General features: G+C 39.5%; 1 protein-coding gene across 1 annotated transcript in view; it reads left to right on the top strand.

Moving 5' to 3' along the window:
* Positions 1 to 2,832: 2,832 nt before the first annotated feature.
* LOC134082780 (inactive phospholipase C-like protein 2) overlaps positions 2,833 to 14,399 on the top strand; it is a 34,271-nt gene continuing 22,704 nt past the window's right edge. The window contains exon 1 of the mRNA XM_062538746.1: positions 2,833 to 4,164. Coding sequence (XP_062394730.1) covers positions 3,925 to 4,164 — 240 coding nt within the window. The 5' untranslated portion in view covers positions 2,833 to 3,924. The remainder of the gene's footprint in view (positions 4,165 to 14,399) is intronic.

The raw sequence follows: 14,399 nt of genomic DNA, 5'->3' as shown, positions 1-14,399 counted from the left end.
AGGGCAGTGACGCCAACAGCAAGCAACATGCTGAAGATGGTGTGTCAGATTTCTCACTATATTATAATATTGACTAAACAACCATTATGATAGTGATATTTCAATGAAGGAGGGTAGCTGCTCTGTACACACACACACACACACACACACACACACACACACACACACACACACACACACACACACACACACACACACACACACACACACACACACACACACACACTGACATTCTAGCATGCTCTTGAACTGAGATATTATAACTGTGTGTGTTTGGGGACTGTGTGTTCTTACCTGTGTCCATTTGTGCCTGTCTTTTGCACTCAGAGCTGGAACCAGACAGTGGCAGATTCAGCCCAGCAGTGGGTGGACCAATGCAAGATGGCACATGGCCCAGCTGACTCCCGTCTGATTGGCGGTGCGTCATCGATTTTCTCTCAGCCGTAGATGAGCACCCACACACATGTACACATGCACAGAAATGTACAACATATTTCAACATAGACACAACATATTAGATATAACATACAGTATACAACATATTTGCTAATGTCAGCTGTAAAGACTGAGATTGTTATTAATACAAATGGAAGGATAAAGACATGATAACATGAATGATTAGAGAACACAGATGAAAAGAAATAACAAATGAATTTTGCTTGAAGCAGACTACGAACTTGGGGAGAATTTATTCAAAACTGGAGGTCTTAACACTTGGACTGAAGTGGTGACAGCCTGGTACAGTGAAGAGGAAAACTACCAATACCCCAGTGGATCACACAATGGGCAGCCTATTGGCCATTACACTCAGGTAATATTTCTGGTTCCATCCAAATAAACATGGGGGAATATTGATTGATTCACAGTCCAATCACCTAATTATCTGGCTTAAAACCCCACTGTTTCTGCTGTATGACAAAAATACTACAGGTTATCTAGACACACTTGTCAACTTTATTTCAGGTTATATGGTACAGCTCCTATCAAGTGGGCTGCGGCGTGGCCAAATGTGGCAGCTCCTATTTCTTTGGCTGCCATTACTTCAGAGCGTATGTCACACACATTTTTTTCACCTTCACTTGTTATCCACTGTGCCTTCTGTAACCCACACCATTGCATAGTTATGTGAATGAAGTATGCCCATGTATGTGGAATGTGCAGTATCTGGAAATGCTGTGCAAATTGAAATCATGATCCCAACACACAAAGACAAAAAAAAAGAGCAACAATTACTGAATTTGAACAAGAAAGACTACAAGAACAAAGAATAAACAAAAATCATTTTTGTTTTATTTCCACAGAGGAAACTTCTACACAGGGGGCAAAGGTATTTCACCATACACTGCAGGAGAGTCTTGTTCTGCCTGCCCAGACTCTTGTGAGGACAAGTTGTGCAGTAAGTACTCTAAATCCTTTCTTAAAAGAAAACACTGCACAGTCAAATGTCCTTAAAGGTCCGGTCAGATAATATCTTTAAACATTTTCAATTATTATGAAGAGAAACAAAACGCTAACCTCTTACCTTCTCTCCTTTTATTTCAGCTAATCCTTGTCCATACATTAACAAATTCACCAACTGCCCAGCCTTGAAACGAATGGCAGGCTGCTCCAACTCCTATGTGAGGGCCTTCTGTTCTGCTCTTTGTCTATGCCAGACAGAGATTGTCCCTATAGCAAAAAAATAAGGACTTTCGTCTAGTACTTAAAGTAATATTTCTTTGGATCAAAATGTGAACTCATAACAATGCTTACACTCTGGATATGAAACAACACAACCATTTCTGACCATGACTTGGGGCTTACATATGAAGTGCAATTGGAAGAACTATTTCTCTTCTGCAAAGCTATGCTGTGCAATGATTTTAATTATGCAGCCTATTTGATGTGATAACTATTCGCTTCATCTGTTGGTCCTGGATCATGAATATATTTTTTTGCTCTCTTTTGGACACATAATAAGATGGAAGAGGTGGTAATTGCATAACTTTCACTACATGTTGCCAGAACCCGTTTACTGTAAACTGTAAATTTATAGGGCTACCTTTTACTTATGTCATATCATGGACATAAAAAAAATAAATGTCAACACATGCAATAATCAACTAGGCCTACAGTATGCTACTTTCCTAACTACTTGGTATTGCTAATGCATGAAACGTAGAAAATCTGTCTGAAAAGAGCATGATATTCTTTTTACATAATTATGGAAAGCTGGCAATTTATATTCTAATTATTATTGGGTTTTTATGATTACACTATAAGGTGGGCACTACAATGAACCAGGTACTAGGCCTATGATATAACTTCCACAGCCAGGTGCCGCTGTTGCTTAATTTAACACATTCAAAGAAAAACTAAAGGTCAACATACTGTATAGCCTACCCTTTTCTTCTCTGTTTGCCTGCAGTCCACCCTGAAATGGTCATCTATTTCTTTATCGCCGGTCTTTGCACAGTTTCTTGAAATAAACTTTATGAAAGCATTAGGCTGCTGAGTTACACGACTTTTGTGATTCTTTTCCTGATGTCATGTAGACATGTGCATGCCGAATGGGGAGCTATCTGCAGCAAAGCCAAGGAACTGTTATGATTAACTTCCTGATTTTTATTTTGCCATAAGTAGTAAAGACAGCAGACCATGAAACGAGTTATTCTTACTTAGCCTACACATGGTTGGTATGGCCTCGTAAAGGCAAATGAGCGCTCTAAGGCACGCTGCGGTCATGTGCACATGACAACAAGTGTGTATGGGCTTCGAGGAAGCGAATTTACTTTCATCTGGTTTGCTAAGATACGAGTATTGAGAAACAGGATGAATCACGTATGACCTGAAGTGTCTCGCAAGAATTTTGTATGCTGTTACCTGATTACCAGGCATCATAGAGGGCAGTTAGAAGTATTTAGAGATCGTATTTCTGTTGACAATCCTGTGGTTTTAAGTAAGGTTGAGCTTCAAATTTCAACATTAACCTGATCGTCGCCGTAAGTAACTTAACACAATGTAGTAACCTAGCTAATTACGTTACTGTAACTAACGATAGCTCGTGTAGCTAGCTAACAGGTCTGGGGGATATTAATCCAATATTTCCTTAGCAAAATGCGTGTAATGTCTATAACTCACAAGATAACCAATGATTACATCACTGTTGTTTACAACTCCATTTACATCAACGTGAGGTTATTAGCCAGCTATCTTAGTCAGACATAACTTACCTAATTAACTTCCATTAGATAGCTATCGCTAGCTATCATTTTGAGATAGCATAACGTTATCTAAACTGTGGTGTTGGACGGTGTCGAGCTGTCATTCTCGTTGTTAACTTTATGCATAGATGATGACCTCACTTTGACACTATAAATTGACTTATGTGAATAATATTTAATTGGCTATATATCGTTGCAACAGAAGGTGCACTTGTCTGCTTTGCATGATGCATATGTGACTAGGACGTTTTACAAACCATGTAACGTTAACGTTAATTGGCCAACGTCACTAACTTTAGCTAATTATCCAGATACATCAAGGGCAGCAATTCAGATCCAGCAGTATGAGTGCGGTCACTATGCGTCTTGGTTGACATCCCATACGTATGGCATGAAGTAGGAAGCTTTACAAGAGGCAGCGTTTTTCTTACTATAACGAGACTGCTATAACCGAGTAACGTTAGATGGCAGCATCAAGAGGCTTATGAATGTGATGCTGAAGAACAATGAGACTTGCAACAGTCAAAATGTTCTGCATGGAGCCAATTTCCACCTAGCAGGCGAGTCGCCGTCAGTCTCCGAAAATGAGTCGAGGGGTCGCTATCAACGGGTTCAGCTAACATTTTTCCTCGCAGATGTCGTTTCAAGAAGTTCAGTTACGCCATAACTGAATTATTACTAAGTAACCACAGTATAGACAGACACAGTCAGCTCTGTGCTTATGGCGGAGTTTACGGAAAACTGCGGGTTAACCTCATCGGCTCTTGAGGAGAAGGCTACCGTACCCAGTGATGAAACAGACTGGAAAGGACAGTGCGAAGTATCGGTCTCAAATGGGGAATGTGGGTTACCGTCAGACATGGTCGTTTCTGCCATACCTGACAGCGAAGGGCTGGAAACGGCAAACACCTCTGTGTTGGATGCCAAATCTGGAATACCTAGGCGGACCAGTATTATCAAGGTAAGATTCATAACCACAGCTTTTATAAAACTAGCGAGTGTAATGAACAGAGCGCAAATGCTGGCATAACCTTTTGGGTGGCCTCAACATCGGGAGTTTTTGTTGGTAATAATATGTTCATTACACTCACTAACCTCGCCCTCCAAACAGACTGATGTTAACTATTAACGTTATAGATGCTAGCGACAGGCGCTAGCTGTGTCTTTGCTGTAAACAGTCCGTGAAAATGTTAGTGGGTATCCACAGGTTATAAAGCATTGATTTGCTACAGCTCTCATCTGGCCCTGCGCTGTTAAGTTCATTATTCAGCCTGTGTATGTTATTGTAGCCTAGTACAGCTTTCCTGAAGGGTTGTCGCTGAAAATTGATGCTCAGTTTGCATGGGTGCTTGTGTGTATGTGTAGGCTATGCATGTGTGTGTAGGCTATGCATGTGTGTGTGTGTGTGTGTGTGTGTGTGTGTGTGTGTGTGTGTGTGTGTGTGTGTGTGTGTGTGTGTGTGTGTGTGTGTGAGAGTGTGTGTGTGTGTGTGTGTGTGTGTGAGTGTGCGTGCGCGCGTGCGTGTGTGTGTGTGAGAGAGAAAGAGAGAACCATTGGTTTGTTGCAAGCCACAATGTAGCAGTCATACTTAACTTGTAATTATATCTGGCAAGGAAGAATCCTCCGGAGCAACTCCTGTCAATAAGAGTCCAACAACAATTATACGACCCTGAAGTGTTTTTTGTTTATTTATTATTATTATTATTAAGGTTTTCAACGACTAGTAAATATGGAGACTGAATGAAGACATTGGGTTTGGCAAAGATGTGTGTTGACAGTTACCTGTAGTCTCAACAGTAGCCTAGTTCTGACTCTTGATCAACCAGACACTTCAACTTTCAACAGGTGACTTGATCATAGACTGTACTTGATACAATGTGGGAAAGCCAGTCCCCATTTAGTTATAACAAGATGAGAGAAAAGGCAGAAAATAATGATAATAATAAAATGTTGTTGCAAGAAATAAATAAATGCATAAAACTAAACCCAACCACCAAAGTTTCATAAAAAGTAAAGACCAAAATGTGGTTTAACTACAGTACATCACTGGGGGTGTGCAGACCAAAGCTTAGCTCAACATTATCACACACTATTCATTCTGTTACTTGTTTCCTGAATTGGGACATTTTGACAGTTTGCTTCAGCAAGATTACAGTAGAAAATATTGCAATACTTCCGCATGCAAGGAACTGCACACACACTGCTGTCAAGTTGTTAGGACATGTTGTCCCTCTGTTGTATGATGATGATCCAATCATATTTGCTTTACAGACTTACAGAGCTCAGTTATATTGCCTTAATGACATCAACACAAGGAACACACCAAGTACAGAAGTGTAGTGTCTGGACATGTGCTCTTAGGTTGTCTTGGCATCTTTACGTTTGGAGTCTACTGTGGAGTGCCAGGGACATGATTAGACAACGTGGCCTACTTGAGACTAATATGAATCAGGTTTCCTTGGTTGCAACCGCTGTTGTGCTCGGCTGGATTCCCACACCCTGCCTTGAAAGTGGGTAAAGTCACAAGTATGAGCCGTTTTCATAGTTTTTTTCCCTTGCATGGGTGGTTTTGAGAGTGTATGCAAGGTATGCATCATTCTGATTATAGGCCTAATCCAAAAAACGTTTTACCATAGAGCTACAGGCCAGGAAATGATTGTTGCTCATCTTAGTCATTTCCTTTGTGCTTAAAAGCACCTTACCCCTCCTGTCCCATTTGTTCTTTGCACCTATGGCTTATGCTAAGAAAACGAGTAGCAAGCTCACCATCAAGGTTTTGTGGATAAAGCTGAAATAAAAGAAGACAGAAATGATTTTGCAACCAAGCAGGATGTTTTCTTGGCCCACTGGAGGTGGTGAACTTTGAGGCTTGTTCTGGCCAGGGGATTGATGGGCTAATATCGACATTTCTGTCTTGTAAACTACTGGAAAGCTCAAACTAATCTTCCTCCTGAAAAGGGCTTGGCTCGTTCAGTCCAGAATGTTTTTAGCCTTTCTGAAGCCAGCTGCCCTCTAACATCTCTGTAATGGGGGAAAATACCCTTTCTGTTAACAGAGAAGAATAGCACTGCTTATGTTTTCTTATAAGCGACTAGTTCAGAGAACATACAGTATGGGAACAAAACTTCACTGGGCAATTTCTGTTTTCAGTTGTGTCAGTGTTGGACAAACCTGGGTGAACTGCAAGTGACCTTACAAGTAATTTGGCAGCATGCCAGATGTCAGAACAGTTTTCATAATGTGTAGAGGATATGGTGGTATTTGTAATAAGAGTGGGAAACATAGATCAGTAGCCTACAAAGCAGCCCATGTATTGCAATGGACAGCATCACCAACAAGTCTGTACATCTTTTTAGCCTGTGTAACAATGGGTATTTTATATTTAATCATCTTACTGGGATGCTAGATACCCAAATCAGTTACTTTCATAATCTGTAAGTCTATCATTTACAGACCAGCCTGCCAGTTTAAAATAAAAGAAGTGAAAAGCCTCATTAAGGCTACAATTTCCAAAAGGAATGCTTTGCAGATAGAAAAGTTAATTTGTCACTGTATCACGTAGGCCTATTTTCTACATAACTTAGGTGAAAGCTACATGTTGGCAAATTAACCGTTGTGACATTAAGCTTACCGGTATGTGGGGTTTGTACTGATTATCTCCCTTGATGAGCAATACACAGTGTCCAAAGCCTTTTTGGTCATCTTCCAAAAGTAGTAGTTCAGTCAATAAGAACGTCCCAAATGACCCTGAAGAGCATCGGTTGGCTTGTACCCTGTGTGCTCCCCTCCACAGCAGACAGACAGCATGTTCCAGTTAGGTGTGTTACTCTTCGGTGGAGGTGAGATGATACCATGTACAGTATAAGAGGCACCTATAAGGAGATGGAGAAAACAGTTAATTTATACACATTTTTGAGTCACCACCAAGATAATTTGAGGGTGCTTTAGAAACTCGTTAGGAAAGCAATGGATGGGCAGCCATTCAGTCATTTAGCACTGTACAAACAGAAATCATGATCATGGCAGGTTGAAAGTAAAATACAGTATATTTCAGAAACAAAGATTCTGGAAAGACAGAGGGGAGCCTGCACACCCTGATAGATTGTACAGCAGGTACAGCTATGTCACAAAAACAACTTAGGAGAAGGGGAAAAGAAAAGTGCAATACTGCTTGCTTCACGGTGCATCGAATTTATTAATATTAATTTAGAAATGTCGAACTGACATTTTGGTCAGTCAGATCTTCATCAGACTACTCTTTTCTTTCCCCTTCCCTTTCCTTCTCTTAAGAAAATCAGATTCTAACTTCATAAGAAATCAAAATAGTAAAATAACATGTGCTATGCCTATCGCTGTACAAATTCTATACTGGAAGCAGTGTTTACGTACCACCTATTTGTGTGCAAGACCTACTTGTAGTTAAAAGTATTTATCTTGTGGATGTGTTGTGTGTCAATGAACACTGTTTTATGTATTTGTGCCTATACTGTGTATATTGTATGTACTGGATATTTTATTGGTGAGACTGAAGACAATACTCATGCCTGACATGACAACGCAGAGTCTATTCATTTCAACAGAATTCTAACACTAATTCACAGACAATCAGATCTGTTCTGTGTCTGTGTGTGAAACAGAGGCTGTGTCAGTTGTAGTTAAGAGTGGATTAAATGCAAGGACAAATCTGAGCCTCTTCAGAATCTGAGTAATAAAGATGGTTTGTGGTTGCTAGTGTGGCAGATACCCACATTTCTAGAATGTGCCAAATGGAAACTCTATGAGTTTTGGCGTTGGTGTTGATTCAGACAATATGACACTGACCGAAACCCCCATCATTACTAGTTTCACTGATTAATACTGTAGCATTTAGTTACTGTGCATATTAGATGGTTGTGCCTCTCTGGAAAGCCTGGAGGATGAAGTCGAAAGCAACCTGCAGCCACACATACGTTGCATGTTAATATGAAAGCTGTATAAAATGGAGTTAAGGACTGAATCACTTGCTCACGTATTAATAGCTGCTCACTATGAGTAATTAGTAGTTGTCATTACTTAGAGAGACACTTTGAGAACACCATTATGAACCGGGCATACGTTTGCTTCAGGGATTTCAGAAATGAGCATAGTTATGGTCTAGCTTGAACATATAGTTATGGTCTAGCTCCACATATAGGCCTAACTCATTTATAATGAAGTATTCATTTCTTAACATTATTCACATTAGTCAAGGCAAGGCAAGGCAACTTATAGCGCATTTCATACACAGAGGTAATTCAGTGTGCTTTACATGAACACAAGCAAACAGAGCTAAATAGCTAATAAAAGCAGAGAAGGGCAATAGGGCAACATTAGAGGTGTTGCCAAGCGCACATCCTTTTCTCTATTTTATTAAAGAAAAACATTCTAGAAATTATATTGTAATTTGTCCATTGTGAATGCAGTGGTCTGTAGCCCCCATCTTGCTCAAAATCCTCAAGACTAGACGTGGCAATTTAAAGATCACGCTGTTGTAGTAGAGAGTTTTAACTACAAAACCTGTATGTACTATTCATAATATTCAACTATTGATAAGGCCAAAACACATGAGACTCTACAAGTATAACAGCACATAACTGTTAACACAATTGTAAACAGGTAGAGAAACTGATATATTATTTTTTGGCTTGACCCTACCATGCATGTGCGATAGCATCAGACATTAGATAGCCGACAGGAACTAATGATCCAACCAGTCCCAACTGACCCATTAAACCTCTCTCAAATACTTTTGAATGGTCACCAGCAGCCCCTGAATGCAGTCACTCACTAACAGGCAGCATGACACCATTATTGCAGTTAAATTAAACAAGTATCTCAGTTATCGTCATGTTTTAGAATAGGTAAAAAGTAGAGGCTTTCAATGTCATAATCATGTGCTGTGAGTTTAAAGCTACAATATACTCACATAGACCTGCTACATAGAAATTGCATTCAGAAGTAGGCCATACATTATTTTATGGTATGCCTCCTGTGCTAACAAGTAAACTTGTGACCTCAGTGCTGCTGATGGATTCAGGGCAGACAGTGGGGGTACTATCTTAGACATAATGAAAAGTAATAGATGAAAATATACCCTGTATGTGACCGCTAGAATTAAATACATCCGTGTATCTGTTATAAAATCAAGAGTGGAGATTTAATCTTTATAAAATGGTACTATGTGTGTAGTCTCCCTGGAGAGCTTATGTTTATAACCATGTATGATCTCCATATTAGGAGATGAACAGGATAAGGATCATGCATTGCTTACAAGCTTAGAACATAGGGCTTTATCCAGTCCATGAGCATTCATTCACACAGTAAAAAGTACTAGCATTTTATAAGCAACAATGTTTTGGATCTTAGGACACTGTTATACTATGTTATTATATTGTATAATGACAGAAGTTATACCTCAACTTTTCCTTGATCTTTATGCTATTGTTATTATTTGTGAGATTAAAAAAGAAACAGAAGGGTATTGTGAATTGACCGGCTTTAAACCTGTGTAATAACATCTGGGTGTTTGTGAGAATGTTTGGGGTCAAACTGACACTAAAGGCGAGCGTCTCCTCTGAGACTTCGGACTCGAATGCTCTAATGGTTGAAACCTTAGTGTGCATGGTGTGATGGTTCAGTGGTGCCTCTAAATGGTCAAACTAATGTGGAATCCTTAAAACCTTCAAGAGATTTTCATAGAACTTCAAAAGATGGTGAAAAATGGGATTTGAAGGTGACTTTTTGAAAGTGCCCCCCCCCCCTTCTTTCTTTTTATTCTACTCAGGCCTACTGTAGATGCTGGCTGGTCTCATCTTTCAGGGTTCCATTATCTGTTCACAACCTCATTTCACCTGGACTCTTCAGCTTGACTGATTGCAGGTGTTTTTGTAAAGCCTGTGGCTAATGTTTTATTCACAACAATAATCAAGCAAACAAAGCCTTGTTTTGTTTAATAAAAACAGCTGAGCTCACCTGTTCTTGTGGCCAAAACAGTAAAAAAAATGTAGCCTATGCGCCAGTAAAGTTTTTTCGCAGCAGATTTTTTTTCAAATTCACCTTAAAAGACTTGGAGTCAGCTTAATTTATTGGGACTCGGCTTTTCGTCCGTTTAGGTCTTAATTTGTTTAAGTAATGAGTTTTGTTGGGGCTTGAAAGAAGGGGAGATTGGCCTTTAGTGCAGTCACTAGTTCAATTGCAGACTGCAGAGGCCCTGCCAATAGGAATAAGAACTGGCTGTCCACAACAAAATCATTGGGCTGAGGAGTGCTGTGTGTTGAACTCTGTGTTCACAGCATTGCGGCGGGCGAGCTACGCTTTGATCAAGCTGTGACTGGTCAGCGAATTGTTTCACATTTTCAAGAACTTTTCCCCACTAAATAGAAATGAATATGAAGTGAACAGGAACACATTTTGGCTAGATTTGATCATTATTTTATTTTGCAAATAATTATTTAATAACATTCCTTATTCGTTCCAAAGGTGGAAAATCACCTTTTCACATAAAAAACACTTAAACATAAGAAAAGCCACTTCAGTGCCTTCATGTACAAGCTCTGGTAGGCCTTGTTGAGGTCTGAAAAAAAGGGCTTGCCTGTCTACTTTGTGTAGTCAGTGGGACAAGGGTAGGGAACATTTGGAGTGGTAAACAGAGCTTTCACAAATGTGTTTTGTGTGGCATCTGACATAATGAAAACGTGGGGTAAATCATTGTAATGCTACTAAATGTAAGTAGTAAGTCAGTGCAATGCTCCAATGCTCAATGTTCTGGTATATTTGTTTCTTTCACTATCATGCTTTCTTTTGACTGGATTTCTTTATTTTGGACCCAATTTGGCATTCACCCGTTTGTAATTTGATGCAGTGGTCGTGCTCCACATTTATAAGCACATTTATTCTTTGAATATGTATTAAGTTGGAAATACAGAGAGATCTGGTTGCATCTGCCCCGAACAGCCGTTGTGATTAGATTGAATCCTAACAAGCAAAGTCATGCTGTCATTTAGTGTTGTACTTTTGTTGCAACTGACAATACAGGGCACTTACTTATACAGTGAGATTGCAAATTAGCATGTTCAGAGTCATTATGAGTTGTTCAGTCAGCCTGCAGCTTTCTCAAGTTTCAGAGGATGTGAAAACAGCCAACACCATTTGATATTGACTATGTTTGTGGTTAAAGATTCACTGTCTTGATTCCTAGGGTTGGGTGCCTTCCTAAATCGATCGGTAGGCACTTTGTTTCCCCCAGTTTGTCTCTCGCAGTCAATCCAAAAGCTCTGACTTGCATAATTAATTCAGAGGCTTCAGTGTTATTTAATGGCGGTGTTGTGCATTAACAGAACATTAATACATCTTTAAAGTGTTTTTAATATTTATATTAATAGTGATATTTCAAGAATTTAATTGCATAAAACAAAAATAGTAGCAACTGATGTAGTGTAAAACACAAGGAAACAGTAAGTCAAAGAGGCAATACTGGAAAAAGCGCTGTACTTTAAAACAAGATATTATCTAGCAGCAAGAAGTGTCAGATAACTGTATCAAGTACCTGGAAAAAGGCATCAAATATTAGAGAAACATTCGCTCTGTAGTGTTTGTACTTCCTTTGTCTGCGTTCTGTGTTTGTGCGTTCCTTAAGGCTGTGCTTATGGCTTATTATTGTCTTTTTGTCGACTGTCAGGGAGACAGGAATGTAAAAAACACAAAATGGATTGAGCAATGACTTGGGTGAAGGAGTCCAGGTAGATTGCTCCAGTGCTTGTGGTCGTAAAGTACTTGAGCTGCCTGGCCATGAGCAACCACAGGGAGCCAGAGGAGTGAGATGAAAAGTGATATGTGCCCTTTTCAGATGACTATAATCCAAGCAACCATTTCACCAGACATACTAGTAGACTGTCTGGTAGCAGTAGTCTAGACATGAGATGGCAAGTTGGTATTGTCATTGAAGACAGGTACTGTACAACACTTTTGAACACAGGTATTCTGCTTAGCAGAACACCAATTTCAATCTGATCCATTCAATTTGGATGGATATAGAATTTGTATGACACTGTAATCGTTAAATCCATTTCCTGACAAATTAGGCCTAATCTGTGTTTGTATAGGACACTTGGTCCCTTTCAGCCTAAACAAACTTAGATAAATGACTCAGCATTTTCTGTGCCATGAACATGGCAACCGAACTAAGACCCCTCTAACGCGAACCGAATTGAGACCACCTCAGGAGGTACTCTCGGCATGGCACAGTTTGAAGTCTGCGGCACGGTTTCCATTATCTGTGCATTGTGAACACAAATAACCCAAGTTCTCTTTCACATTTTGCATTGTAGGCTAGCCTATTTTGTCCTACTTGCCATTGCAATTTAAACAGGTAGACCCACATTTGCAATCCAATTTATGTAAAGTCCAAAAAAGCATGTTAATATAACGTTCAGAACAGAACTAATCTCCTCAGAGAAAGCAGTTGCATGGAAACCTCTGTTTGCTTGTCTTATTTTCTTATTTTCTAAATAATAGTTGCAAATGTGTGATTGTATCTGATATCCCTGTAGATAGTGTCTTCCTCCTCCAGTAATCTCAGGAACTATGATCCTAAAGTGAAGCATTTTTAAATGTCAGTGGTCACTATTCTCAGTCTGACATTTTCTAACAGTGCTGTTAAATATTTAACTAAGAGCAGTACAAGCATGAGTTTGCTTTTCTTGAAGGGTTGAGCGTTACTTAACAGTAGTTGTATTGTTATGGGGACATGTAGTACAGTATGGTGCCCTGGTAAAAAAAAAAAAATAAACCCAGTAGGACTAGCCTAGTTAAAGTATACTCAATTAATACTCAAATTTTAAATTCAGGTCATATGACTTTAACATTAATTGAAGAACCCATAAACAAGATAATAACCTTATAGGGTACACTTCATGCCTCAAACCCTAATGTCTGCGCACAGGCCTGCTTGCTTCATAACTATTTTGCACTGTGGAGCCTGACATACAGTATAGTCTTTAATTGAGTTCAGATATTGGACTCTGTCATCATTAATCTGTATTCAGGGTCTTTAACAATGGACTGAAGTCTCGCTGTGAGACTAGAGTTATGGAAGGCGCCGGCGGTGGCCTTTTTGACCAGAGCACCAGAGCAAGATGTGATTTCATTCAAAGACTTGATGAAAAATACCAGCAGCTTGTGAAATCAATGGGAACTTTTACTGTCAGCAAATTCACTCCCCCCCCCCCCCCCTTCAATTTCAAGAACTGTGAGGATTAATTGTAACCCATAAAATGACTTAATTAATCTAACATAATCTGCGCTGGGCACCTCTTAAAATGGAGTGAAAAATGAGAACCAATTCACATCGCATTGCATTGGATGAAGGAAGAGGGTAACAGTTAAGTTGAGGTCCACAGGCTTGTGCTTCTCAGATGAATTGCTGTTGCTAGTGAACTCAGGAGATGGAGAGGTTGGATACACATTTGTCTTTTCCTAGAAAGTCATGGCTTTGACCCTGGAGAATTTAAATGGCACACTTCAGGCTTGCAGAGATGTGGCATTTTTTTCCACAATGTTTTTCTCTAACGTGCTATAGATACCACCAAGAACATTGTCTTTATTCTTCAGAGTGTGTTGAATTGAATTTTTGTACACCCAGCACGGTAGAGAAGCGGTAATATGACTAATTAATAACTGGTCAACCGATTCCCAATTCCCACCGCTGCGAGTCTTTGTTGCTTTGGATAAAACTGCCTGCTAAATATCAGTCAACTTGTCAATCTGTCAACTATTTTTTTTTTTTTCACTGTGAAAATAAATACAATTCCACGGAATGTTGCGTAGCAGATGTTTGAAAGCATATTCATGATCTTTTAAGTTCCAGCTGGTTAGTGCTAAAGCAGTGAAGATTAATTAGCCTAACCTAACACCTGGCTTTCAGGTACTGTAGGTTCTTCACTCAAGCTGACAGTGTCCAATTTCATGAAGGTAAAGTGAAGATTTTTTTCAGTTAGTTATCCTTCAGCGAGAAAGAAATTAATCAGATGGGAGCCAATCAACTGCACCACTCCCAAGTCCTTCATGAATGATGGATGAATATGTATTAAAACATCTTAAAGGTGAATTGACCTGTCACACAGTCTAGCCTATACATTTAATGAAAGATGAGACGGTAGCAAGGAGAGGGGCATAGCTGCT

The sequence above is a fragment of the Sardina pilchardus genome, chromosome 6 (genome assembly GCF_963854185.1).
Source record: "Sardina pilchardus chromosome 6, fSarPil1.1, whole genome shotgun sequence".
Lineage (NCBI taxonomy): Eukaryota > Metazoa > Chordata > Actinopteri > Clupeiformes > Clupeidae > Sardina > Sardina pilchardus.
Note: the sequence above shows the minus strand (reverse complement) of the source record. Positions and strands in the feature narration are given on the sequence as shown.